The 27,439-nt window shown below is 36.8% G+C and overlaps 1 protein-coding gene across 7 annotated transcripts in view; it reads right to left on the reverse strand.

Annotated features, from left to right (window-relative positions):
• The window catches only part of LOC308501649 (cyclic AMP-dependent transcription factor ATF-7), a 76,508-nt gene extending 49,367 nt beyond the window's left edge, over window positions 1-27,141 (reverse strand). For 2 of the 7 annotated variants that reach the window (XM_081058326.1, XM_081058325.1), the window contains exons 1-2: window positions 27,008-27,134; window positions 11,104-11,172 (exon numbers count right to left, since the gene is read on the reverse strand). In XM_081058326.1, the coding sequence (XP_080914452.1) occupies window positions 11,104-11,151 (48 nt within the window). In that variant the 5' untranslated portion in view covers window positions 11,152-11,172; window positions 27,008-27,134. Of the gene's footprint in view, window positions 1-11,103; window positions 11,173-26,678 lie in introns of all 7 variants that reach the window. The other 5 variants (XM_081058330.1, XM_081058328.1, XM_081058327.1 and 2 more) reach the window with 4 other exon arrangements.
• Window positions 27,142-27,439: the final 298 nt, after the last annotated feature.

Raw genomic sequence — 27,439 nt, forward strand, 5'->3', positions numbered from 1 at the left:
ACGCGTGCACACACATGTGTACACACAGACACAACTAACTGGTGTGTCAGAGACACTCAGCAAAACAAATAAATGAGATCTTCGGACACCTAGAGTGATAATTTTAGTAGTTTGTGACCTTGCCGCATAAAGCATTCTCAGCGCTGAAGCCAAGAATTTGAGTTCATGGTCAGAGGTAGAAAAGACAGGAATTCAGTTAGATGTTTCCTGCAGTTGAAAGCAGAGTTAGTTTCACATAGTTCACAGTTATACAATGAATCATTATCAGAAGCAAGAAGGGAAAAAAAATATTTTTAAGCGACTTTCCAATAACACTGACATTCAGACAAAACATAACAAAGAATCCCTTTACTATATCAACTATGAGATTCTCTCTTTTGAGATTCCGATCTCTTTTAATCCTTTATGTGAACTTCAAGATATTTGTGTCACAAATTATTTCACATAAATATTTCTATGTATCTATTTAGTCATAGATTTTCATTTCCAATGATAAATAAAACATCCACTGCATTAAGACACCACAGTTTGTATAAGGGAAAATGAAAGAGCAGATATATGGAAGTGCTATGAAGTCAAAGGAGAAGAGGATGTGAGGTGTGAGTGAAGAATTTTGTTATTCAACAGGTACGACCCTCCCTCTAGTCACATATCAAAAAACACTAGAGAATAAACATGCTAGCAATCACTGAGCAGAATATACGAGTACATCTCACTATACTGTTAACATCCTTCAAATCATACCCTAATTCCACCTTAGTCATATTTCCTCGTTATCAACTAATATGGCAGCCACTATAACAAAAGTTACACTACTACATGGCACTACACAAATCAAGTTACCCAGATACCACCCTTTGCATTTGGGAACTTAACAGGCATAAAACTAAGACGGGAAGAAGGGAATATGAATCAGGAAGTGACCCAGTCTAGAATTCACAATGATGACATCAGAATGCTTCTTTGGGTTTATTACTGGAGAATGCTGAAGCTATGATTTTTAGGTCCCAGTTTTCTAGCTCTGTCTACATTTCTGGTTGATCAAGAATTAGTTTTCTTTCCCATCTTAAAATCAAGTCCCTGCTACGAAACATGTTGTTATCTCACAGAAAGTTAGCCATACTTCAGCAGCATTCCCAGGCAGATTAAAAAAAAACCAACACATTACAGATTAAGGCTGAGGCAGTTGCACAGAGGTCTCTTCATTTTAGTAAGAATTTTTATTTTTTTGTACTGGCAGAGCTCAGCAGTCGATCCAGCTCTCTCTGGTATGGAGATACCTAGAACCATAGCTAGGACTTACTTAACTGATTACATTTGGCCCATTTACCAAAAACCACTGCTTATTCATTTTTTTCCTATGCTAGATGTGCATATTTACATGTATATGAAAAAGAATAAGGAAGCAGTTTAGACTAGCAGTTAAGAATGCTGGTCTGACGTCTGTCTGAGTTTGTACTGCAATTCCATCACAAAATATTGTATGACCTTGCACAGTTATTTAACCTCTCTGAGCCTCAGTTTTCTCATCTGTAAAATGGAGATAATGTTATATCCTCCCTCAAGGAATTTCTAGGAGTAAATAACACCTGTAAAGTACGTTTCCACAGTTCATAATAAGAGCTCAGTTAAACTTTGTTATTATTGCTGTTGTTATTATCGTTACATTGATAAAATTAAACAATTTTCTTTGTAATTTGTTCTCTCCCACTCCCCGCATATGATCCCTGGGTGGAATATAATTTTCCTGCACTTTATAAAAACACATTCCTCTAAGTTGTATGTGTATGTGTGCACGCGCGAGCTGTTGGTCTGTACTAATTATGCTAATCCTGCACATCATGCTACAGAGCCTTCCCTAGGCTAATGCTCATTTTACCACAGATCGGTTTGGTTCAGTAAGGAAGGAAATTAAATTAGGATTGTAACCAAATCTAGAAGGTAGAGTCAGTATCTCTATGAAAAGAGATCTTACCCAATACCAGGCAGTTTGAATCCCAAGTAGATAGAAAATATGAATCCTAAAACTAGAGAAATGAGGTCACTCTCATATTTTATCAATCTAAATTTTACAGGAGCAGAAAAAGGAGAAAATAGCTTTCTCTTTCTATGCAGAGAATTAAGTTGCTTCTCGTGTTTATTGGGGCCTGTCTTAAGAGTTATACTTCTCAACTAGCTTGTAGTAGAAGGAAGCTGAGATAGCCCAAAATAAAACTAAGAAGTAAATGTTTATTTTTGATATCCTCACGAGTCGCCATGTCTCCTTTGCTTAGGGACCATTCCACCTAAGCCAATTCTCATCTACTATCGCCTAACCCCAAATGAAAACTTCCATTTCTTTATATAGCCATTATCACATACTTTTTAAATAACTTGTTAATTTACATGAATCTTAATGTAGAAATACACGGGTTTATTTTTGGATAGGGAATCTTTCCTGTTTACCTTTAAATTGCACTGATTTTTTTCAGTCACATATAAGGCTGCCCATGGGAGGCAGGGAGAGACGAGACTTTACTGTCCTCAACCTCAACAAAGGAAAAGGGCTCTACTTCCTCTGCTTTGCCCAGTCCTAATACCTAGACTCCCCAGATATAGCCCATTCCATGTTCATCCTGTCCTTGCTCTGAACACCTAGAACCAGTAAAACTGTCACTAGACAAGCCAAATCTTTTAACATCAGAGAGAGACGAAAGGCTGGCTGGCTGGCTGACTACTTAAATCTCTGGATAGATTCTTGGATTTTTAGAGGGACCGTGGAGCTGTGACTTCACATGTCTAATTTCCTCTGTCCCTTTCTCTAGCTATTCCCAATCACATGGTTATCTGCTCACAACGTTGAAAATTAGAGAACTACATGATTCTAACTATATGATATTCTGGAAAAGGCAGAACTATGGAGACAGTAAAAAGATCTGGGATTACCAAGGGGTTGGGGGTAGGGAAGGGAGGGATGGATGGGTGATTTTTAGGGTAGTGAAACTATTTTGTATCATACTGTAATGGTGGATACATATTATACCCACAAATATACCCATATTTCTCAAAACCCACAGAATGTACAACACAAAGAGTGAACCCTAATGTAAACTTTAGTTAATAATAATGTGTCAATATTGGCTCATCAGTTGTAAAAAATGTATCACAGTAAAACAAGATGTGGTGGTAGGGTGGGACAAAGAGGGTATAGGGAACTCTGTACTTACTGATTTTTTTTCCATAAATGTATAACTAATTTAAAAAACAGTCTATTTTTTTTAATTAGAGGAAACGCTGGTCAATAATCCCCAGCAGGTACAATGGCTAATAAGAGACAAGGTAAACTGTACAAGAGGACGGCAAAAAGTAAAAAATTTAGACTACAGGGCTTGATCTCAAACTGGAGAGGAAACTAAAGACAAGAGGCTTAAGGAAGTGAGGGAAACAGAAAAAGACAGCTCTTGTAGCATTTTTATATTGACTGGTATGCAAAAACTAAAAGCAAATGTTACCTCCCTGGGAGAAGGAGAAGGGAAGCCAAGCTTCTAAGGGGCAGAGATCCTCAGCAGGAAAATCTCTACTATTAAGCCTCTAGTTACGAGCGTCACCCCGATGCCTCTCCCTGTGGCTAAGAAAGCAGTTTGTCATTGTAACCAAGTCTGCAACCTGTGCTGGTGCCAATCTTTATGGTAGATTGCAGTATTTTTCAGGAAAATCAAGGGATAATTGCCGGGTATCAAAAGAAGATCTGACCCTTGGAAAGGAAAAGGAGGAGTTTCTTTTGCCACAGGATGATTCTTTGTGGAATAACATAAATGGCTCTTCGAGAGACTTGTCTCTGATAAGCAGAGCTGCAATTCTGACAGCCAATCTGCTGAATGCCGAACAGAGCACTCAAGCTTTCTACAATGATTCGAAGGACACCGCAAGGCTGCAGATTTATTCTGCAGACTTTCCCTGCAGAGCCACTCAAGTTTTTCGAAGGCAAAAAGGAAGAACTCTTTCCTTCTAACCCAGGGAATTGCAAATTCCACCTGGGATTTAAAGAAAGAACTATGTTTGCTCAAAATCTGACATCATCGATGTGAACAACAAGATTTAAAAGCTGGAATGATGGCTGGCAATTTTAGTCTTTAGAGCAGAAATTGGTTCAGCTCTTCAATCTGCCAGCAGAATCAGGAGCCACACAGGGCACATGGTGTGCCAGACGGGAATGGGCTAATTTCACAAAATGCGTTCTCATTCTCTCTGTACTTTCACATGACAACTGCAAATAGTCCAGATTCTTACCAAAGCACAATCTTAGGCAGTGTAGTTCACTGCACAAAGAAATTTCAAAGCAAAAACACAAAGGCACTGGTACAAAGAGATAAACCCCAACCAAAGCTTCCATCTTTTCTCCATGATGCTTTCCTTCTTGAAATCCTATCCTTAACCTGATAATTTTGTGAGAGAAAATTTAAAAAGCAAAATCTAGCTATAACAAACTATTAACAGCAGCATTTCTCCCTCACATTTGTATGTCATTTCTTCAAGATGAGATTTTGAAAGAGAAAAGCTCTTTCAATTTAACTGGAAAGTTAATAGCCATGTGCTGTAATTTATAGGACAGTCCCTCGGTGGTTAAATACATTCAACCCTCAAGAAACAAAAGATAACTAGGCTTGAGAGTTAAGATATCCAATTTCTGCTTAAAACCTTTTTTGTTGTTGTTATGGTAAATAAAGCAAAGACTAAAGAAAACTACAATTTAGAAGTAATCAGTTCTATTTTGATTTTTTAAAAACATGTGTTGCTCTACTGAGCAAGTACCTGGAATAGGTACTGAAGCAAGGGGATTAGTAATAGCAAAATATAGCACAGAAAATTATAAGCAGAAAACCAGAATAAAAATTCCCTCCCCCAAACAAAATACATAACCCTTTTTACAAAAATGAATAAAAAGAGGACAAAAATAAAGATTGTTTTGCTTCATAAACAATATTGGCAAACAATACTATGTCAAATTTTTACATATAACCAAAAGTCTAAAAATGTAGCTAAGTAAAATTTAGCTAAGTTTTTATTAACACAACTGTAACCCTTTCAAAGGGCTTTATCATTTGGTTATAAAGCCTCAATTAAGATTAAAACCTGGCTCTGACCAAACTCCAGCTCAAGGGACTTTTCTTGTATTACAAAGTCCAATTTAAAAGGGGCATTGTATTTTATTTAAGTCACTGGCATATGGTTAAAAAGCTTAAGGTTGCCCAGTTACATCCTTTGAGCAGAATGTGGAGGCTTTCTTTCTTCTCCTATGAAAAAGCTTCCAGAGAGCATCTCTTGCACCTTGTTCATAATGCACAATTTATCGGCATTTCGCCTCCTTTCTAAATGGCCGGGAGGGAAGAAGAGCTCCACAGCCACTGTGTGTGGTTAGTAATGGCGCTTTTACTTGTCATTGTACAAAGCCTGTTAAATATTTACAACACAGACAGCAATATCCTAAACACCCAGTTGTGGGTTTGAATTTTTTGAGAAATAAATCTATGACAAGTTTTCCCCAGCAAAATGCCAGAAGACTTTACTAACAGCTTCAAGAGACCCAGAGGGTCCAGAGGAGCAGTTATAGGCCATCTGGTGATTACTTATTATTATTTATACTGCGCTGTACATGTACACACAGATGTGTTATGAATCCACATACAGAGTAGACCCTAACAAGGGCTTCAAACAAAATGTGACTGCTGAGCAAGTCAATCTGCATTAAAGAAACACGCTAACCAGAGAGGGAGCACATTCACTGGCTGTTCTTCAATGTGCCGCATTAGCTGCAAGAGTAGCTTTGATAAAAGAATGAAGAATTCTACATAATGATGTCAGTATCTTGTAAGTTAACAACCTACCTATATGTGGTTTTGCAGGGGTGGCAAATGAGGGATTAATGAAGGACAGGCTCTCAGATCCAGAAGGTACTTTACAAACCTGGTGGTCTGTAAAATAAGAGGTTAGGAAAGAGTCCCTCTCCTAACTTAGGAAGAACTGAGACACAAACATACAGGATTTCTTTTCTTACCAGGAATGCTCTGAAAACAGTTTCTGGGCTCCCATTCCAAATATTAAGTCAAGAAAAACAAGAGTGAATAACTGAAAAAAATTTACCTTAATTTTTTGGGTATAGCTCTAATTAGGCTCACATAGCCTTTTTTTTTTTTTTTTTTTTTTGGCAGACTGGAGTAAGGATGCTTTTTATCTGCTATGCTTTTAGTAACATGATCATAAATATAACAGGGAAAACTAAAATAATCAACCATATGTTTCTAAGGACAAGTGTCAAGAGTGCCAGAGCTGACATTTAAAAACTTGGATTTAATTCCTGTGCTTAACACCTATGCATTTTTTATCCCTGTCCCAATTTTATCTACACAATGCATAACAGGGTCTACTTCCATCACAAGGTTACCTAAACTGCAGCACACTCAGAGTGGACTGAAAGTTATTGCAAAATCAACATATTATTACAAAAAAACAGGTTAGCATTTGGCCTAATTGTGTATAATGCAGTGTGTTTTCAGCTGCCTGACAGCATGCAGGCAGCACTCTTACCAGATGGGAACCGGATGAATTATTGAATGAAATATGAATTATTAAATGAAAATCTGAATTTTTTTAAACTCTTGGCAGGAGGTGAGGAAAAAAGGCTTATTTGTTTGCCTGAAATTGCCCTCACCTGTCGAAGTATGTAAAGATAGCATATACCACCACAAATGGCATTTACCTACCAGGGCCATTTCTTCCCTTGCTATTCTCCAATTCAAGATACTCCATTAACATAAAGAATCAGTAGTCAGCACCAACCCATTCTTCCTTGCTTTTCTTTTGTGCTAATGCCAGGTAATAGGGAAACTTGCCAACGGGATAGAGTAAAAAATCCAGAGTCCCATAGTACCAGTACGGCCCACTTAATGGGAAGGCTGGGGTAACAGGAATAATCTATAGATTTGTGTTATATAGGCAATAAAACATATACCTTTGTAGTATGCCAGCATTCAACCAATCATAGAAGCTATTTGTTGCCTCATATATTACAAAGCAATAGAGATTTAAGGGATAATGTTCACGGAGACAGAGGACACGAAGCAATAAACAGCACTGGAGGTTGTTTAAATGCCAAGTGAAGCCAGGACTCCAGCATCATAAACATTATTCCTACTATATGACAAGATAAGGAGGTATAAGAAGCTGCCCTCAATCCCACCGCAACTAGGGCTCTACTGCTGTTCTTGGCCTTCGAAAGGGAAAACAGGCCCTGGAGGTCTATGAGCTAGTTACATGGTTCAGGTCTCAGAGAGGTATGAACAGAACCCCAGCTTGTACCTAAATGTCCTCTGGGAGAAGAAAAAATCTGGTAGTAGATATCCTCAGGGGGAAAAAAAAGAGTAACAGCCCTTCAGGGTCACACTGGGCAGAGAAACAATCAAAGCTTTTTTCCTTAAAAGGATAGAATTGACACACAGTAGTTATGACAGGAACCTTTCTCAATGGCTAATAATGGGATGATACTGTCCACTAAGTAGTATCTCCTCAGAGGAGATGTGTTCCTGTTCTTAAGGAAGTAGACGTTCTAGGTAATAAGTTTCTATGACTACCTTCTACTCAAAGACCTGATTACGGTGACCGGAAGGACTACTGAACTATGTATAATTTGTATTGCAAACCAGTGTCTATGCTTGAGAGAGAGGCATAGGAGTGTGGAATTGGTCAAGTCCTGGTAATAAAAGTTAGACAAAAAGCATCCAAAAGGTAAGTTATCTCACTGCATCCACATGAAAGAACATCTCAAATTCAAGATTACTGATAGAGACGTAGTAATTTTCCCTGCTCCCACATACAATAGAACAACTTCATAATTCCCCTCAAGTGAAAGTGTTCCCCAAAGCATTAAAAACTTAAGACTTCCTAGATGGGGCCCCAAACTATACTTCTATTATTTTAACAATAACACATAGGCAAAGCCATTTTACAGTCACAATGTTTTTAAATAGATGCTATCTCATGAGCCTCAAAAGCCCGTACAAGCCCAGTTCAAGCCGCCCTTCCCCGTAGGGAATGTGGGACGCTGCTGCCTTCCCGACAGCGCCCCATTCTCGGGAGGGGGCTGTGAACCACGCGGCCGCAGTCCAGGGAGGAAGCAGCAGGGACGTTACTTTCCCTGAATTCCCCTTCAGGAGGGTGATGAGGCCTCAAGAGAAACAGTCTCCATAGGAGAACAGGGATGAGAGGGCTCAAAAAACCCTATCACCTGTCTTTTCAGATAAGAATGTAGAGAACACAACCTTCAGCAGCCATCTTATTTAAAAAAAGCACATGCAGCATATTTAGAACTCAGCTGTGTCACATCAGACTTAACTGTTGGGAAGTGGATCATGAACAGAATCCAAAAATAACAGCCATTAAAGACCTAGCAACCAAAACATGTTTACGTATCCATTGAAAGCCTGGTGGTTTTGATTATATGGTGGAGAGCATAATCCGCTAGTCTATTTTAGGTGAATTTTCCTTTCACCTTCCCTTAATATTAAGGCATAGATGATTTCTGAGTTTAGGGGTATGTGGGGTAAAGCCTGGGCAGGGAACAGATATTGAAAAAATGCAAGAGTCCTATAGTTTTCATTTGTTGGTTGGTTTTTAAGGAATTATAATTTGCTTTCATTCTTTCTTCCTCTAACTGGTAGAAGCCACTGATTTTTGAAACTTTTATTGCAATAAGTTCTAAACCATGACTTGCAAAAATTATCACGGTCTTTATTACCCCTCCTGGGACTTATATAGCCCTTTTTATTACTCTTCCATTTCTGGACTAAAGAATTTAAATCAATGACAGTCAACTATTAATAGTTAAAGGCCTCAGTGGCTCCAGAATAAAACCATTTTCAAGGGATATAAGGAAATTGGACGACAGGCCAAAGGTAGTTCATTTTACCAAATTTATCTTTTTTACCATATTTTCACTATTTTATATAACACAAAGCAATCACAGTAAATCTTGTAAAGATTCCACTCTATAGTTATTTGTTACTAGATAATTGGGAGAAACTTGGAAGGAGACTAAATAGAACTAAAGAACTACCATAAAGTTTTAACATGCAAGAAGGTAAAAAAAAACAAAAACTCAAGACTACCTTCAAAGCCTTAAGTTGTAGCTTTCTATCCTTTTTCTATGAAACAAGTAACTTGAATCCAAAAGAAGGTTGTAATCTACCTAAGTTCCACATTCACGGAGGGAAAAAAAAGTCTTCAGGACCTACACCAAAGGTTGTAATGAATCCTAATAACCAAAATACCAACAGAAAATTCAGACATGGGAGGAAGAAGTAGGGGAAGAAAAAGGCTTATGGTAAACAGATCCCAACAGTATAAGAAGGAACCAAAGTAAAAAGTCCCTACTGTTTTCGTACCTCCAGTCCAAAATGCAAAACAAAAACAAAGACACAAAACCCTTCTAGGAACTCTCAAATTTCAGTGAAAACTACTCTTTTCTGATGAAACAAACTGAAGAAATCGTATTGATATCTTTCTTCCTCACAGAGTATAAGAGATGCTTTTCATGTGTATTCCTTTATTTTTATCATCCATTTTTATTTCTTTAAATCCTCGTCTGAGTGGTGGTAAGCATATAACATATAAGGGGGTACAGGCATTAAGCAGCTTAAACAATGAGTGAAGAAAATAAATGTAAGTATGAGAAAAATAACTCTATTCACCAAAAATGCCAATTTTTAAAGTAAAGGAGAGAAGTGAAAAAGGTACCAGGTATCAATTATCAGAGTCACATTAAAATACTCTATCAACAAATTCAAACAAAAATTTGGAGGGATCAGGTTCGGATACGTATACCAATAAAGCTGTCTGAAAAGTGAAACAAATTTACCCTATTTCCCAAGTGGCTTCTATTGTAAAAAAATAAAATATAAACCACATGGGGAAAACAAGCAATGAACAATAGAGTTGAAAACTTTGACAAGGAAGGAAATACACCCTACCTAATGAATCCTTCAGAATACAAAGGCATTTTTAGTCTTTTCTGAAATTTTCAGCATTTACTGGAATTTGAAATCATCCTTCTGCCCATTCCCTGTCACCACCCGTCTCATCCACCTTTCAAATTCCAATTCTTAGGAATCTCTGAAACTTAACTCTCTCTTTTTGTCTATGTATTCACAATGTTTAATAGAACTAGTCTGCAATCTCACATACCACCAGTAAGTGTCACTGGACAGTCACGTGACATATTCCTAACAACAGAAATTCAACCCTTCAGGTTCCATGAAATCAATTCATGAAGGCAGATAAAACTTTCACTGTGTTCCTTTCTTCATCCTTTGTGGAACATGGTCGTAAAGGAGGATCTAGGAAGTAGAGTTAAGAAGGTGCAAAACGGGGGGAAAAAAGGCAGTTTCAAAAAATTACTTTATTAAAAAAGTATGTGATGAAACATATCTGACACATAATGTACACATATGCAAACAGCAACATGGCAGCTGACATACAACAAGGCATTTCATGGTGTGAGACAGGGAAATTGGCTGAGAAGTCTTATAGTTTATATATTGCTGTGAGATCTCAGGTTCTGTGTTGGATTTGTCTTTCCTGGACAGATATTTGCCTTAGCAGCTAACAATTATTTTCTGCAACAACACTCAAAAGAAACATTTTTTTTTCTTTTTAAAAACTCCAAACAGACACAGGCAAATTAAGGTTAACGATGAATGGGTTCATCCTCAGCTGCCTATCCGACTATGTCAAGCTGACTTTTATATCCATTGAAAAGAAGGCATTTCTAAACTTGCTTTGTATTTAGATGGATAGGTTTAGAAAGGAGGAGAGAGCCACATGTACTCCTCAACACTGTGTGTTGGGAAACAAACACTAGTAGAATAACAATATGAAAGAGAGCAAGGCAGATTTCATTACGGTAGAGTGCCTACACTTCCTCGTAACTTGGATTTACACACTGCAAATCCTCTGATCTGATTACCTCCAGTGATCACGTAAAATACCGGCTTTAAACTCTTTGCCTTAGTGATAAAACAGCCACTTTGATTCACAACGAGACATTCACAATAAAGTATATTGTAAACGTACCTGTCCACAGCCCGGGGCATTGCACACAAACGGTCTGTCGTCTCCCATATTTCATATAGCAGAGCGGAGCTGAGGAGGAGGAGGTAGGGGGAAAAGTTATGTTAAATATGCTGGAGTTTAAAAAAAAGTGCTTCAAAAATATCAAGCCTAGAAACAGGTGTTCCAAGAATGCCATCTATCAAAGCTGTAAACAATGGCTGCTTTGGGGAGACCCATTAGACAGGTGGCATATGATCTACTGTGCCTCAATTGAAACTTTTAATTAGAAAAATTTAGACCTAAATAGTCAAGGAATTTCAAACCTTTTGCTAGATTTTCCCTTTCTGCTACAGAATGTAACACACTTCTCCAATCTGCTGAATTACAACCAATGCAGTTCCCTATGTCAATAAATCCACTGAACGCTCGATGCGGAAACCATATTTCTGAACTAGAGAAGACCAAAATTTGTCATTTAATTAATTAAGGGATTATAGGAGGGGTGCTCCATTTTACAGGGCCATAATCTGGCTCCCTGGTGTATAAACTACAAGATGGTTGGCAAGGGCCGTTTATCCCAGATTATTGCCAAAGAAAACAAAGCACCCATCCTATTGGGCTACACGGGAAATGATTTTCATTAATAAAAAATAAAAATAAAAACCTTCTCTCCCCACTGGGAGCCTCCTTCTCCCCCTACCAATCGTCTGTGGCAAATGGAGAAATATCGGTGCCCTTCCCCCTCTGATTCTATTTATGGCTAGGTTTTTAAAAGCAGCAATAAAACAAATGTCGACTCTTTGGGGGTTTACTGGGTGAATATGTTCCGGCTGTTTGTGCTGCTCTCGGCCAGAGTTCTTGGGCTGCTCTGTTGCAGCCAACAGATGTGTGCTGCTGCAGGGGATAAAGAAATGGCACTAAAAGGCATCACCATCCATCCTCTCTATTTCTCTGAAGAATTTAACAGGACTTATACTGTTGTTTTAATTATTGAAGCTAAACTCCTGAAATGCTGATCGAAATTCTTTGTCAAAAATAATAATTCCAATATGAATGTGTTGGGGAAATTTCTCATATCCTTCCTAGAAATAAAAATAGAGATGGAGATGGATAAAAATTAGAGATGCAAAAAAAAAAAAAAAGATTACAAAGATATTTTGAAAGGGTGGAAGAGAAAAAGGGGGAAGGGGACACAAAAACAGTCTTTATAAAATAAACTCTTAAAGGACATTTTCAAACATCCTTCTATAAGAGAGAAAGGTGTATGAAATAATATGAACAACAGAAGGTAAAAGAGGACAAAGTATAATTTGAATATACCCAGAAATGCCTTCAGAATTGTAACCAAATTTCATATTTTTATCCTGGAGATAAACCAAAATATCAGGTTAAACTCAGTCAGGCCTGCATTAAAATAAAATGTTAAAGTGCTACACTAGATGTGGTAATCAAAAAACCAGGCTTAAAATCCAGAGGACAGCTAGGTAACATCTCTTTGACTCCTGTAAGACTCACTCTGGGGTTGGAAACCAGTATTTCTGGTAGTCTGGTCAGTAATTCCACAACTTATCGGTGTTTAAAATTGTGGGATGCCCTGTAAAATACAAAAGGCTTCTTAGTCATCTTTTGGTCATCTTTCAGGGTCCAACTATGAAGAAACTGATGCTACAGCATTGCTGTAATGGAAGAGAGCCTGCATGTACATAGGTGTACACAGATTTATATCACATTTAGCCAGGATAAATTGCTTCAATAAATTCTCTTCCTAGGAGAGCCAGCTCAAACTGATGATTGGGTACTGGGAAAATGAGAGCTTTATTCTTCTTCACATAGCCCCAGGACAAGGGGGTTTTCTGGTTTAAATACATGATTTTTTAGCACTTTCTGGAACTACGACATAGTGCAAAAAATAAATAGAAGTAAATAAATGCGAAGACCAAGGCCATTATGGCTGAAAACTCAAAGCATTTCTGGAAAGCAATTTATCTTTGGAAAAAATCCTAATAAATGCTGTGCTGGAGATAATTTCACTTCCTAATCCCCAGAACCTGCTTTCCTAGTATAATCACGAAATGAAAACTTTATTTCAACAAGGTCCTCTAACATATTTTCAACCAAAAAGTAAACTACAAAAAATAGAGTAGATACAAGGACCAAGCGGCATTCCTTATTTTTTACCTTGGCTCTGTTATTTGTGACTAACTTTTCTCAGTTTCTACCTAAAGGAGGGAAAGGGTCCTGGCCATGGAGTGGGGTAGCATCACTGGCACAGGAAGAGGTTAAATAAATTCTGGAATCGTTTCTCTCAAATCACAAAATTCAAAATTTCACTAGGTTTTGTACAATCACGTCACAATATAAGCCTTCCACATTTTATTTAATTGCATCCTTACTAGGAAATAGAAATGAAAAATCATGACTTTCTAAAAGCAATTTAAAGGGGGGAGGCAAAGCATTAAAATTTAACAGAAGCATTTTTATGGCTCTTAAATATTCTAATCTGACAGTCACTAACTAGGATTTCCTGCTTCCTTCCCAATTGCTGGCTTTTGTTTGCCATTTTCACTAAGGAGAGATCACAATGGGAGGAAGGAGGCCCTCTTTCTTAAATACCCACAATTATTCTTAAATCATTCCCTCAATTTCTTGCCCCTTTTCTTTTCCGTCATTCTTGCCTTTTCACTTTAAAGTGATTTGTATTTTTAAAAAATCAAATATTTAACAACAAAAATAAGGATCTGTCCTACCACTTTAAAAAATTTCCAGCTAATATTTTTTAAAAAAATATTCTTCATCCCCAGTCTGTTGCATCATTACATATAAAGAACACCATTGCTTATTTCTATCTGATACTTTAAACAAATCTCTAATTATGAGAGGTCAAATTGATGCCCTCTCACACACAAAAAAGCAACACATATCTGTAGCATAAACAAACTGAGACAAAAGGTGAAATCTTGAATAATGATGGTGCCATTCACTGGAATTGAACTAACAGCCCATTTAAAACTGGACTGTTTGACACGCAGATTGCACGTCTGGGCATCAGTCTGTCGTCTGCTTCGTGATCTTCAGGATGAAACTCAAGCATTTTATAGAACTAAGCAGTACATGACAGGCCATGGAAACACATTTAGAGACATTTCCAAGGGGAAGTGAGATCCCTTCTATGGAGATCTTAGAACAGGAAAACAAAGATACATGAAGAGGCTGTCCTAGAGGCCAAGTCAACCAAGGAACAGGCTCAAGTACACAGAATGCCAGAATGCATATACGATAAAAATCAGTATCTACTCAAAACAGAGAAAGTTATCCAAATGCTGGGAGACAAGTGAAGAAAATCCAAGGTTTAGAGAATGATTTTTAATAACTAGGATAATTTCTTAAAATCTGTTAGTTTTGGCAGAGCCAGAGGGATAACCTAAAATAATCAATGTACAAATAAAAAAATTGATTCTCTATGTATATGTGTATCTACCCACCTTTTTTTTTCTAAATAAGATGAAGATGGAGTCTGTCACTGAGGTCCACAGTCAATTCTCTGGACCTGGTTATGATGGGATTATTTCTTGAGCAACCAACTGATGTTAATAAGATGTCCCAACTTTCAGCAAGAAATAAAAGCCATGTACACACACACCTATGGGTCTGTTCTTAGGTTACTAATAACAAAAAGCAGACATTGCTAGATACAAAAAATGAGAAGGGCATATGTACCATAAATATCAAAGATTTCATAAAAATCTAGTAAGGGTTCAGACTAGCTATCATTCATTCATTCAAAAAAACGTTACTAAGGGACTACTAAGTGCTAGGAAAAGTGGACATTAAAAAAAAAAGAAGAAAGAAAAGAAAACAGGTCTTTGCAAAAAAATATCAAAAGTATAACTCACGCGTGTCAAAGAAAAATCAGAGCTGGGCAATAAAATGGTAAAAAACAGATTTTATTCAGGACTATTGCAATAGGGGAAGAGACCTCCGTATAGAACTGGCTTAAATTCAAATACAGCATGGGCAAGTGGGAATTTATGGGCGAACACCAGAGTGAGGGGTCAGTGGATGGAAAATTACTAAGAAGAAACATCAGGGAAAGGGGGATTCTGGCTAAACCGACCTAACAGGATTCTTGCTGAAGACAGGCCAGGGTGATCAGATTATCACCTGGGGAATGGTGGAGGATGAAGAACCTGATCAGATATAAGGGTGATCAGATATGGGGGCGTGGGGGTTCTTGCTAAAATTGTATTTTTACAAGGAAGTACAGTGATGCACCTAAAAGAAGGCTAAGGAGCCTGACTTAAAATTTGGACAGGCAAAGAATCTTTGTCATCTGGAATGGAAGATGCCAGCCAAGTGGTAGGAATGATGGCTTAATTTATAAATTCAATTAGTCAGAGGTGATGAGTGTTCATATTAGATCCCTTGCTATTTCGTTTATTCTTTATAGTCATTTATCCAATTGTTTTGCTAGCAATTCCAGAGTATAGACAAGAGCACAAAAAGAGGGGTTAACAAAAAACTCATAGACACAGACAATAGTTTAGTGGTTACCAGAGGGTAAGGGGGTGGGGGATGGGAGATGAGGGTAAAAGGGATCAAATATATGGTGATGGAAGGAGAACTGACTCTGGGTGGTGAACACACAATGGGATTTATAGATGATGGAATACAGAATTGTACACCTGAAATCTATGTAATTTCACTAACAATTGTCACCCCAATAAATTAAAAAAAACGGGGGGTTAACAGTCTTGATAAAAGATTTGACAGGGAAGAAGTTTGAAACTAATAGCCACAATTTACTTTATGGACCAAAAAGTAAATGTACTCAGTTTTAAAATTCATTAATTCACTGAATATTTTCTTTAGTGCCTACCATATGCTCTAGGCTCCAGAATTCAACAGTGAATGACACAGACAAGGTTTCTACCCTCAAAGTGCTTATAGTCTAAAAGGAAAAGACAAATTCTAAGCAAGTAAACAAACAAAATCATTTTAGATTAATAGCAAATAATCCTATGAAAGAAATGAAATAGCAATGTGTTAGTGACTAGGAGTAGACTCCTTTAGTTTCATGAATAAAAAGGAAATGGCTGTATTATCTGTGGCCAAAGGGGAACAGGGTAGAATATAGACACCTAGCTTAAAACTTCTGGAATCCTTTCTTCTCACAACACAGTTTATGTTCAATAAACATCTATTGATTTAATCTGAAACCGATATTCAAGTATACTCTGCTGAAATTTAACACTGATCTTCAAGTTTTTGCAGAAAGCTGCTGGGACCACAAAACAATCCCTATGCAGGTATTTATGTATTTAAAGTTATACATAGTTAAGATGCAGTTTAAATACATATTTTCAACTACGTACTTTGTACCTAAAGTACTTTATGTGACTACAGCCAACCAATTCTATGCTTTTCTTATCCAAATAACATAGAGGAAGTGCTATAATTTTTGGTTATATTGTTAAAAATGGGGAAGAGGGAGGTATTTGTCAACTCTTAATTGACCCTTGAAAACAAAACCTAGGCCAGAGCTGTTAAGCTATATTTTCAAGTATAAGAGAATGCTAATCAAGAATGCAGCAGAAAGGGCACCTTAATAAATATAGGACTTTTGGGAGTACAAATTAGGACAATCTTTCTGGAAAGCAACCTGTCAATATTTATAATAAGTGTCTTAAAATGCTTTGCATTCTTGGAACGAATCGTTCTTCCAGGACTTTATTCTGAGGCTAAAACCAGGAACATACACCATTTATATATTAAAATGTTCATCATAGTCATATTTATAACAAAAATAAAACAGGAATTAAATTATATGTTTAAGAATGGATAAATATAAATTAAGAGATATTGCCTTACAATAGACTATATTTCAGTTGTTAAGAATAATGTTTCTGAAAGCTAATGACATGAGAAAATGCTATACATTAAATGGGAGGAAAAACAGGATATAAAATTGCATATGTACCATAATTCCAAATTATAAAAAAGCAAACAAAATAATAAGCATAGAAAAAGATGAGGCAATTAATATCAAATGTTAATAATGATTATCTCTCGATAACAGAATTCCAGGAGATTTTATTTTCTTCTTTGTACTTCAGTATTTTTCAAAGTCTCTACAATGATCACAGGTTGCCTTTAATAAATCAAAGGATATATAATATAATCTAATAATAAAAAAGAATGTCAATCAGCATGACTTAAAAAAATACATGAGTTTTTAAAACGGCCTATCTATCTATATCTGTTAGATTATTCTAAAGCACTGAACAGTATATTTACAAATCATACAAAGTTGTTCATTCTCTACTACAAAGTAACAGAACCAACTGTCAAATACAGTTCTAAATGGACTACCAAAAAAAACTTTCTAAAATTATAATCTAATAGTGTCATATAGAAATAGACATGGTGGAAACTTAAACATATCGATACACAAGGTAAATCAAGCAGTTCAAGATAGTTCCTCCTTTGTTGCCTTCAAGGACCCATTTTCAGAACCCCATGAATGCTCCCTAACAACGAGTATTACTTATATTAAACACTTAGAAATTGCCCCAACCATCTACTGCAAAGGGTATAAAGAGAATTGAAACCAAGAGCAGCAGGTACTAAATGCCTTTCAGCTCACCTATAAATAAGCTAAAAAATTTAGACAGGAACCCAAACAAAGCTCTATGGACTACATTACCTTATGATTAAAAAAGAAATTATACACAAACAGCTCTCTTCCAAGAACACAACTTTAGATACCAAGTTTTAGACTCCAAGATAATTTAGCTGCTGCTAAGCAAAAAGCACAAACACTGAAGCTCTACATGACAGCAGTTTCAACATTTTATTCTCCATAGAATACTCAACGCCACTGTGATGTGCATTACATCTAGAAAACTGACTTAAAAAAGATTCTAATAAACGTATGAACTGTGAAACTATAATGCAGGTTGTGTGAACCCCAGAAAACAAAGACGACTCACATTTTACTAGGTAGTAAATTATTTAGAATTGAAATTTCTGTTCTTAAGTTCTGGGTTCATTTTCCACTGTATTATTTAGCCTAAAAAAGTTTAGCATATACTATTTCATTAGTAGCTAAATCAGTAGCCCCGAAAGGATTATATGGGAAGCATATATACTACTATAATCTTATAATCTTATATATTAATTAGCCTTATTGTTTTATAACAGGGGTTTTGTAAAGCAGTTTGCTAACTAACAGACTTGGAAACTATGGTAGAGTTACAAAAAAAAAAAATAGGCAAAGGATGAGTCAAGAGATGGAGGCTGGCCTGAATGCTAGTTACCTATTCTCACATACCCTAAATAAGATATAGAAATGGACACCACATAACTGTGGTTTTTATAACTCCTGAAAGTTGTGTGACAACTTGCATATTATATAATTACTTCTAACTGAATCATGTATTTCCAAAAGTTTACACACAACAGGTGTTTCCTATATGTTTATTATATAAATGAATGTTCAGAAACATCAATTTGAGGGACCGCAGGTTCTTGGAGTATTATTTTTGTCTAGGAAAATTAAATAATGTTCATAGTTTTAAAATTAGGTATATTTTTATTATAGTTATAAAATTAATAATTCAGTTATAATCTATATCAAGGATTGGCAAAATTTAGCCCATGGGTCAAATCCTGATGGCCACCCGTTTTTTTTAATAATTAAATTTGTTGGGGTAACATTGGTTAAGATTATATAAGTTTCAAGTGTACAATATTATAATGTATCATGTGCAGATTGTATCGTGTGCTCATCACCCAAAGTTTAGCCTCCTTCCGTCACCATATATATGACCCCTTTACCCTTTCCACCCCCACCTCCCACCCCCGACCCCTTTCGCCTCTGGTAACCACCATATTGCTGTCTGTATCAATGAGTTTTGTTTATTTTGGTCATTTATTTTTGTATGGTCCACAAACTAAGAATGGTTTTTACCATTTTTAAATGGTTGGAAAAAATCAAAACAGTATCTTGTGACACGTGAAAATTGTATGAAATTTAAACTTTAGTGTCCATAAATAAAGTTTTACGGGCACACACTTATTTTCTGCATGTTGTCTATGGCTACTTTTGCGCTACAGTGGCAGATTTGAGCAGTTACAACAAAAACCTTACACCTGCAAAGCCTATCATATTTACTATCTGCTCTTAGTTACCAACTCTTGGTATTTAAAATATTATTAATTAAAATACATGGTTAATTCAGATATCCCAAGTATGACAACTGTCAGTGTACATTTTAATTGTTAATAAGGACTTTTATAATGTGACTTCGAGTACTAATTTCTTTTTGACTTTTCAACTTTTAGAAATTAGGTTTTCTTAAAATAAGGTTAATTAAGTTACCCCCGAGTTCTCAGTCTTTAGCATATTCACCTGGGCACCTTGTAAAAATACAGATTCCTAGGCCTCCTGGATTTTTCTTGGCTTTGAGGTCCAAGAATGTACACTTTAAAAAGAACCCTGGGTAATTCTGACACAAATGGTCAGAAGCCCACCCTTTGAGAACCAAAATGGGTGGAAAGCGTATCTATTCCTTCTATATAGTAAACAGCTGTATTTTTCAAGTTTGGTATTATAAGGCAGCAGTTCTCAAAGTGGACTCCCAGGGTCCCTACACATCCCGAGACCCTTTTAGAGGGTTCATGGATATTCAAATCCTCAGGGGTAAAAGATCTATTCAAAGGGCAAGACAGGCCAATGCATTTTAATATAATAAAGTATTAAAAGTTTACAGATGTGGTTTCAGATTCTACATAAGAGCTAACCTTTAAGAAACTATCACTTTTAGGGTTTTGGTGTAGTATCAAAGAAGAAAGACTATCTAAAATTATCTGAAAAAGAATCTTTCCTTATCCTATTACACATCTGTGTGAGCCCAGGTTTTCCTCATAGACTTCAACTAAAACAACATATTGTAACAGATTGAATGCAGAAGCAGATATGAGTATCCAGCTGTTTTCCATTAAGCCAGACATTAAAGCGATTTGAAGCTCTTCCCTTAATTTTTTGAAACTATATACACAACTATTTAAGTTGTTATTTTAAAATGCATATTTTAAAAATTTCTCCATTTTAATTTCAAATATGCTAAATATCAATAGATATAACCAAGATAAACAAAACTCTTTGGAGTCCTCAATTTTTAAGAGTATAAAGGCGTGGGTACTGAGACTAAAACTAGTTTGAGACCCACTGCTTTAAGAAATACAAAAAAAGTAGAGTACTGTGGATTGATCAATCAAAGAGAAGGTTAAAAATAATTTCTGGATTTCAGGCTCAGACATGCAGAGACAGGTTTTAAAGAAAGGAGCCAGCTTAAATAGACCAAATAGTTTTGTAGCAAACGACTGAAAACAGATGGGAGTGAGAATTAGACTGAATCATAAGTTAGGCAACACATGGCCAAAGCTTAGAATCTATCTGGAAGCAGCTTCATATAGGCAACTACTTGACTAGAGCTTTAAGTCTCTCTAGGCTTTTGGAGGATTCAAGGAACTATTTTGAGCTATCTTAGAAAGGTTAATAAAGTAAAAACAAAGAAGCAACAACTTGTAAAGTGACAGCAGGAAGCAGAGTTAGAAATAAATAAAAAACATTACACCTATGTTTGGTCTCAATACACATTTTAGAAGTAGAAAATTTCCTGGAAACTGTAGGCTGTCAAAATCTAATGTGTTTTTTTTCCTACTCATTTTCAGATAAAGTATGATCTCTAAAACAAATCCCAAACATAGATGTACAAAATATTAGCAAACTACTGCTTGACTAAAACTTTAAAAAATAAAGAAAATGGTGCTACAGGAGACGTTAGTACCAGAAATACCAGAAAAACCATGTTAAATAAAACCAACATGGTGTTACTCAAGTTTGATAAAGCTTAAATAAACATTACTGGCAAGAAATTTGGTGCCAACACAAATCATTTACAGCAATAATATGTTATATTCAATAAATTTTCCTGTTTTTATAGTCAGGCATATTCCTGTTTCAAAAAAAAATGCTCATGCTTTATTTTTTTAATCTGAGAAAAATGTCATTTTTCTACTGCATAGTAAATTTTGAGCCCCAAATAAAATTTGACCAATTTAGCATATATATCTCCTCTCTCCACTATGTCAGAAAGAAGCACTATACCAGATAAGAAGATATTAATAAGTAATCCACTCAAAGAAAGCAAGTTGGGTTTTGTGAGAAGGTGGGGCTACGGCAGAACAACCCTGTCCCCATAGAGGTCCGAGACACAAGCTCACAAAGTGACTTTTTAAGCTAAATCTTGGCTCCTGTTAGACTTTCATAAGTTGATATTTATTAAAGATAAATGCAGTATTGAATAGAAAAGAGAAACTTTTTGCACACTTGGGTTTCAAACGTATGAGAATATTTAGGATTAAAATTACCCAAAGATGAAAAAAGCTAACAAAGTGAAGTCATGAATTTGTAATGAGTTTTGTTCTATTAAGAATCCTTACATCCCTCATAAGACTAATGTAGTAATTCACCTTTGGCTTAATCGTGAATCTTTCCTAGACGTCTGCCTACAAAGCTTTTAAATTAGATAAATTTATCTTTTCATAAAAACTTCCTGAATTGTAACACTCTTCCTTCCTCTCCAAGAAAGCCATACACAATATCTGTTTACTTTCAAACTGAACTGAATTTAGCTATAGGCAGGGAGTATATTATTCAGATTTTAAAAGTTTCTGAACAAAAGGACAAACGAGCAAAGGAAAACAAACAAAACACTATGATTTAACAGAAAAACAACAACAACATTCTTTCAACACAAAGTGTCCACCAGGGAAATTCTGAAGAGAAAATGTCATGATAAAATATTTTAAGACATGAAAAATGACTCAATGCAAAATATTTGTTGTTGATGATTTTTGTTTTGTTTTTGGCTCAAAAGAGTTATTATTTCTAGTCATTTATGTTCCTTACTCTTTGTTTATCCATTCCCAGTGGGTCAGTAGAACCATTTCAATTTCATTTTATTTACAGTCTATTTTTCTTCCTGATTCTTCAATAGTAAGTTCCTTGAATCTGAGCTTCTATTTATGAATGTTGGGAATGGAAAGGACCTTGAGGGGTCATGAAGTCCATCCTTCTGCTTTTCAGGAGAATTCATAATTAAACAATCTCAGATGGATGAGAAAGAAAGTGTATCTTGTCCCTAAAAGCATGCTACTTTATTCCACACAAACATTTACATTCACAATTTGCAATTTTCTAAAAACGAAAGTAAAAATTAAAACCCCAAAAGAGGAAGGTGCTTTAAAAAATGCATTTATCAGCTAAAATTGCTCAAACATAAATCCAACTATCACTTCTAAAATTAACATAGAAAAGCTGTAGCTGCCAACAAAAAGTCTTAATCCTTAGAGATGTGTCTGATGTTCTTATTTGTAGCACCACTTCACCTACAGCACATAGCCTGACAGACTTAGATCACCATACCAATAAACTATAATTATAAATGACAATTGTGTGTGCATTTTTTTTAACAGGTAGTGTAGGTTTTTATTCCAAACCGAAAACGAAGTTAGGTCTAAGGTGGAGATGTCAATATTACGGAAAACTACAATATAACTGTTATATGGACAATAGTTTAATCCTTTAATATGTGACTTAAAATGTTCAGAGAATAACGTTCCTTCCTAAAATAGTTTCCAAAATAGAATTTCATCTGATGACAAAAAGCATGCAACTATAAAGACACACTGTTAATTGTTCTATACCCATTTAAAAAATGGGGAGAGCAGGACCAGAAGTCTTGGAAATGGGGGGCAAATCATACTTAAAAGAAATAGGGGGCAGAGGAGGTGGAGTCCGGAAATTACAAACTGATGAAATATTGTTTCCCAAGAAGATTATAAAGTGAATTATTAAATAGATGGCTTATGAAAAACTGGCAAGTAATGTAGTGATGTATAAACACTAGCATAGGATAGCTAAACAATAACTAATGTCTTAACTTCATTTTCTTTTTGACAGGGTCTCTAGCCTAGGAGCTCAGGAATAAGTCAGAAACAGAGTATATTTAGATTTCAACAAGGTATCACTTAATACTTTATAGGAAATATAGGTTACATAATAAAACAGTAGGTGGATTCACAACTGAATTTTACCCAAAAGGTTGAATAATGGATTAATATCAACCTAATTAATAATAGTGTGTTGGTATTATAACGTTGCCCCACTCCTATATGTGTTTACCAGTGTCCTAAAACAAAAACATAGGTGTTATGTTTATTATGTTGTGTTTATCAAATTTATCTATCAGTGACACAAAGATATGAGGAATGCCCAAGAGGCTAAATTACATTATCAAGCTAAAACAATAAGCCCAAACTAACAAGATGACAATTACAAGGATAAATGTAAAGTCCTCAATTACATTTAAAAAATCAATTACATAAATTAGTGTGATCTTAGGTTTTAAGAACAGAGGTATAGGGTAGAAAAAAGAAAAAAAGAAAAAGGCTACTTTCCCTTGTACGTTTTGTATTGATCAGATTCTATCTGAGATGTTATATACAGCTCTAGATAAGAAGCCCTAAAAACTTATGCAGCTAAGTTGATGAGGGGCCTGAACTTCATTAAAAATGTCATTTAAGGAATGGCTGAAAGAACTTGGGATATTTACTCCAGTAACAGAAGCCTTAACAAGACATAACTGTCATCAAATGTTTGAAGGGCTACATGTTGACAGGAATTAGGTTTATTTATTATAGCTTTAGATAGCAGAACTAAAGAGCTTCAGCACAATGTAAAGAATGTTCTAAAAGTAGAGCTCCAAAATGGGACAAGGTATCTGTAAAGTGAGGATCTTTTCCTTACAGCATTCGAAGTTAAAAGACCATCCCTCAGGAATTCCAAATATGATCCCTTTTCACATTTCATGACTATACTTGATCCCAAAAGAAGCCTGTGAGGGGAAGGCAACGTTCAAAAACGAGAAACTTAAAAATTGTTTTCTCTGACATATTTCTAAAGAAATGGAAGACTTCATGAACTCTAAAATAATAGTAACATTTTCAGAGAAAACCACAAAAGGATTAATGCATTCTCTTTTTAAACGAATGTTGTATTTGTTTTTCTCAAAGAAACATCTGTACCTTAACTTTAGTTTATCAAGGAGTAAGGGACAATTATATGTCAGCCTGCCAACTAGTCTCAAGAAGAGGACTGTCTTTATTAGACATTTATATGGCAATGGTATTTGCTCCACCCAAAACTTCCTCGCAAGGAGAAGGCTCCTCCTTGTCAGACGTGGATAGGAGGCTGCAGTAATACTGACTCCTCCGTACTGCAGCCTAGGAAAAACTCAGTCTTGACATGCACAAAACAATAACTTGTGAGATCTTCAGGGCAGCTGTGTTCAGACAGAGCCAGGGACTTTACTTGAGACAAAATAGTAGCTTAAGAGTTGGTTGAAAAAACTAGTTTCATTTTGGATTGGAAGTGGGTAAAGGAAAAAGAAAAAAGATACAGTAACGGTATCCATTAACATTTCAAAGCAATGGTAAACAAAAATGCTTAAAAATTACAACACTGAAACTATCACAGGATGTAATCTCTGACCCACAAATTTAACAATGAGCACTCTCTAGGCTTTCTGCTATGTGTTTAACACTAATGAGAAAAAAATAATCTTGCATTTAATAAAGCCCAAGTCAGAGCCATCACAAACTCTATATCTTGGATGGAAGAATAAAACAAGGCACTTTGCTATCTCATTGGATTTGTGTGTGTGTGTGTGCTGCTGCCAGGCAAACTGTGAAATGTCTGAATGTCCAATAGGAATGCTCTGAATGTGAAAAACTGCAACCCAATTCAGTAAGTAATGCTAAAGGACCAGTAATTAATTGGTCTCAGTGTGCTGCAGGGGCAACTTCCTGGCCAGGAGAAAAAGCTGCAATGGTTGCTGAAAACCAAAGGTTAATACAAAGCAACATATTCTGGTCTCTCTTCATGTAACAGCTTTACTAGTATTTCAGACATTATTTTGCTTCTCAAAAGGAAAAGGAAAAGAGAAGAAATGTAAAAGATAAACCTATGCAATAGCAAAGATGTTATGCATTAATTCGCTGTATTAGTTTAATTCATTATTAAATAATACACAACTATCAAAGGGCAAAAGGCTTGCTTGTCATTTTTCTGTACAGAATTAAGAACAAACTGGTAAGACTACTTAGTATAGCTGCCAAACTTTTCTTTAGTTTCTTTTCTTACAGTCATGTTACATTTCGCAATAGTCTCCACTTACCTTACATCCTCCATGTTTAAGTACGAATTATATTTGATTTCCCCAGCCCTAACCCTAAGATATTATGACATATCATTAGCTTCTGGGTCTGGACACAGAGGAAGAAACTGAAAATTGTTCACTTTCCTGAAATATGTGTCCATTTTATTTACACCATTTAAAAATATATGCTACAGAAACTAACTGCAACCATCCATTTAACAATTCTTCAAGAATATGAGTGGGTAAACACACATTTAACAAAATAAACTTCAGTTCAGTATATTTTTTCTGTGCTTAGAATACCTATAAAGACCGATGTCTCTACAAGAATTACACTATTGCAAAGTTTTTAAACACAGGAATGAAGTGAGCTTGAGAAAACTGCACACCCCACAAACCTACACTTATTATGACACAACCCTCAGAGATACTAAAACACTCCTGTTAAGTAGAAAACAAACTTTTAAAGTTAGGAAAGTAGCAACACGGGAATCTGGGTAGGAGGTGCCCTGGGTAGTAAACACCCCAGTCAGAGAACATAACAAGCAATTCAGAGCAGCATATAACTCCCTATGGGGCTCTCACTTGGACTGCTTAAGTCCCAAGACCCCATCCCTGAGTTAGGAGGAGATGAAGTGTGGCAAGAGGAAGGGAGGGAAAAAGGAAATCAGAGTAGACGTGATGAAAGTGTTCTACTTTTCTCCTTCTCTACCCCTATCCAGCATTCTTGCAGGCTGGTCACCAGACTGGGTGCCATATCCACAAAAAAGCCCTAAATCAATATCCCAAGTTTCTTCGGATTAGGCTCCAGACCTGCACATATCAGCCATCTCCTTTCCAAACACCCCCCTTACACCACTGGATTCCCCCATGCCCTTCTCAAAGTGACGCCTTTTGGCTACTAAGCACACCCCTGTTAAGTCTTCCTAAACTCATTCACTTAATTTTTTCCAAATCCTTACTTTTTCTGATATCATGTCCCTAATACTCTCTTTTATAATTCAATCGAAATGCCATGGCTCTCATTTCCAAGGATCCACCCCTACCTATCTTTCCAGTCAAACCCAACGCCATGAGTTTTTCACCTACTCATCCCTACCTCCTACCTATTACCCCTGCTTCTTCCAGTGCCAATGATTGGGGTTACCACTCTTTGAGAAGCCCTGGATCTACAGCCAGTTTAGTACCCCTCCCCTTTCTCCCATTCCACCCCATTCCTTGATCCTTCCATTAGGCTACACTAGACTTCCATTCCCTCAGGATTCAACTCCCCTCTTCTTGCCACGCCCTGTGCCCCCCGGGGCTACTTACCCCAAGTTCTCCCCACACTTCAGGCCTCTGGCCCCGCCTTCCCCCCAAAGGAAGGAGGCGGGAGGAGGGAGAGAAGAGGGGCGGCACTCCGCAAGGTAAAGACGATCTCCTATTAGTGCTCATCGCCGCCAATCGTAGCTTCCTTCTCTCTTATTGGTCAGCATTAGTCCATGCCCCACCCTCTTCCTCAGACAGGGCCCGGCCACCGCCTCAGCGCCCCCGTCCAACAGACTGGGAGGGGAGACCCCGGCCTGGGACACTGGGACTGGCCAGAGTTGAAGGGGAGACTCCCGTCACATCATGGACTAGTTAATGTTAACAGGACTCACCCGCTGGTAGCTCCGTCGCCTCCCGCCCGCCCGCGCTCGGTCCCACAATCTGTCTCCAGCTCCTTCTTTCCCCCCTCAGCGGAGCAGACACTTTCCTCTCGTCCGGCCAGGCGCGCTCACCTCTCGCGAGATATTGGGGGTTGGGGGGGGCACGTTGGAGGAAGGGCGAGATCCGTAGGGCCTGGGTTGGAAGGGGGCCGAGGGGCGGGGCTCCGGGAAAAAGAAGGGGCCAGACTTTCGGTGGGCAGGACAGGCGAGCGAGGCTGAGGGAGTTCGGGACACATAGATCACACGTGTTCGTTGGGCTGCGGAATGTAGGCGAAAAAGAAAAAAAAAACAACAACAAAAGGAACGAGAATTCTTACAGGTGCCTGTAGTAGTGGAGATCCAAAAGGTGAAGTAAATACTCTAGGGAATGAAAATATCTCAAAG

This window comes from Rhinolophus hipposideros (genome assembly GCF_964194185.1).
Source record: "Rhinolophus hipposideros genome assembly, chromosome: 9".
Lineage (NCBI taxonomy): Eukaryota > Metazoa > Chordata > Mammalia > Chiroptera > Rhinolophidae > Rhinolophus > Rhinolophus hipposideros.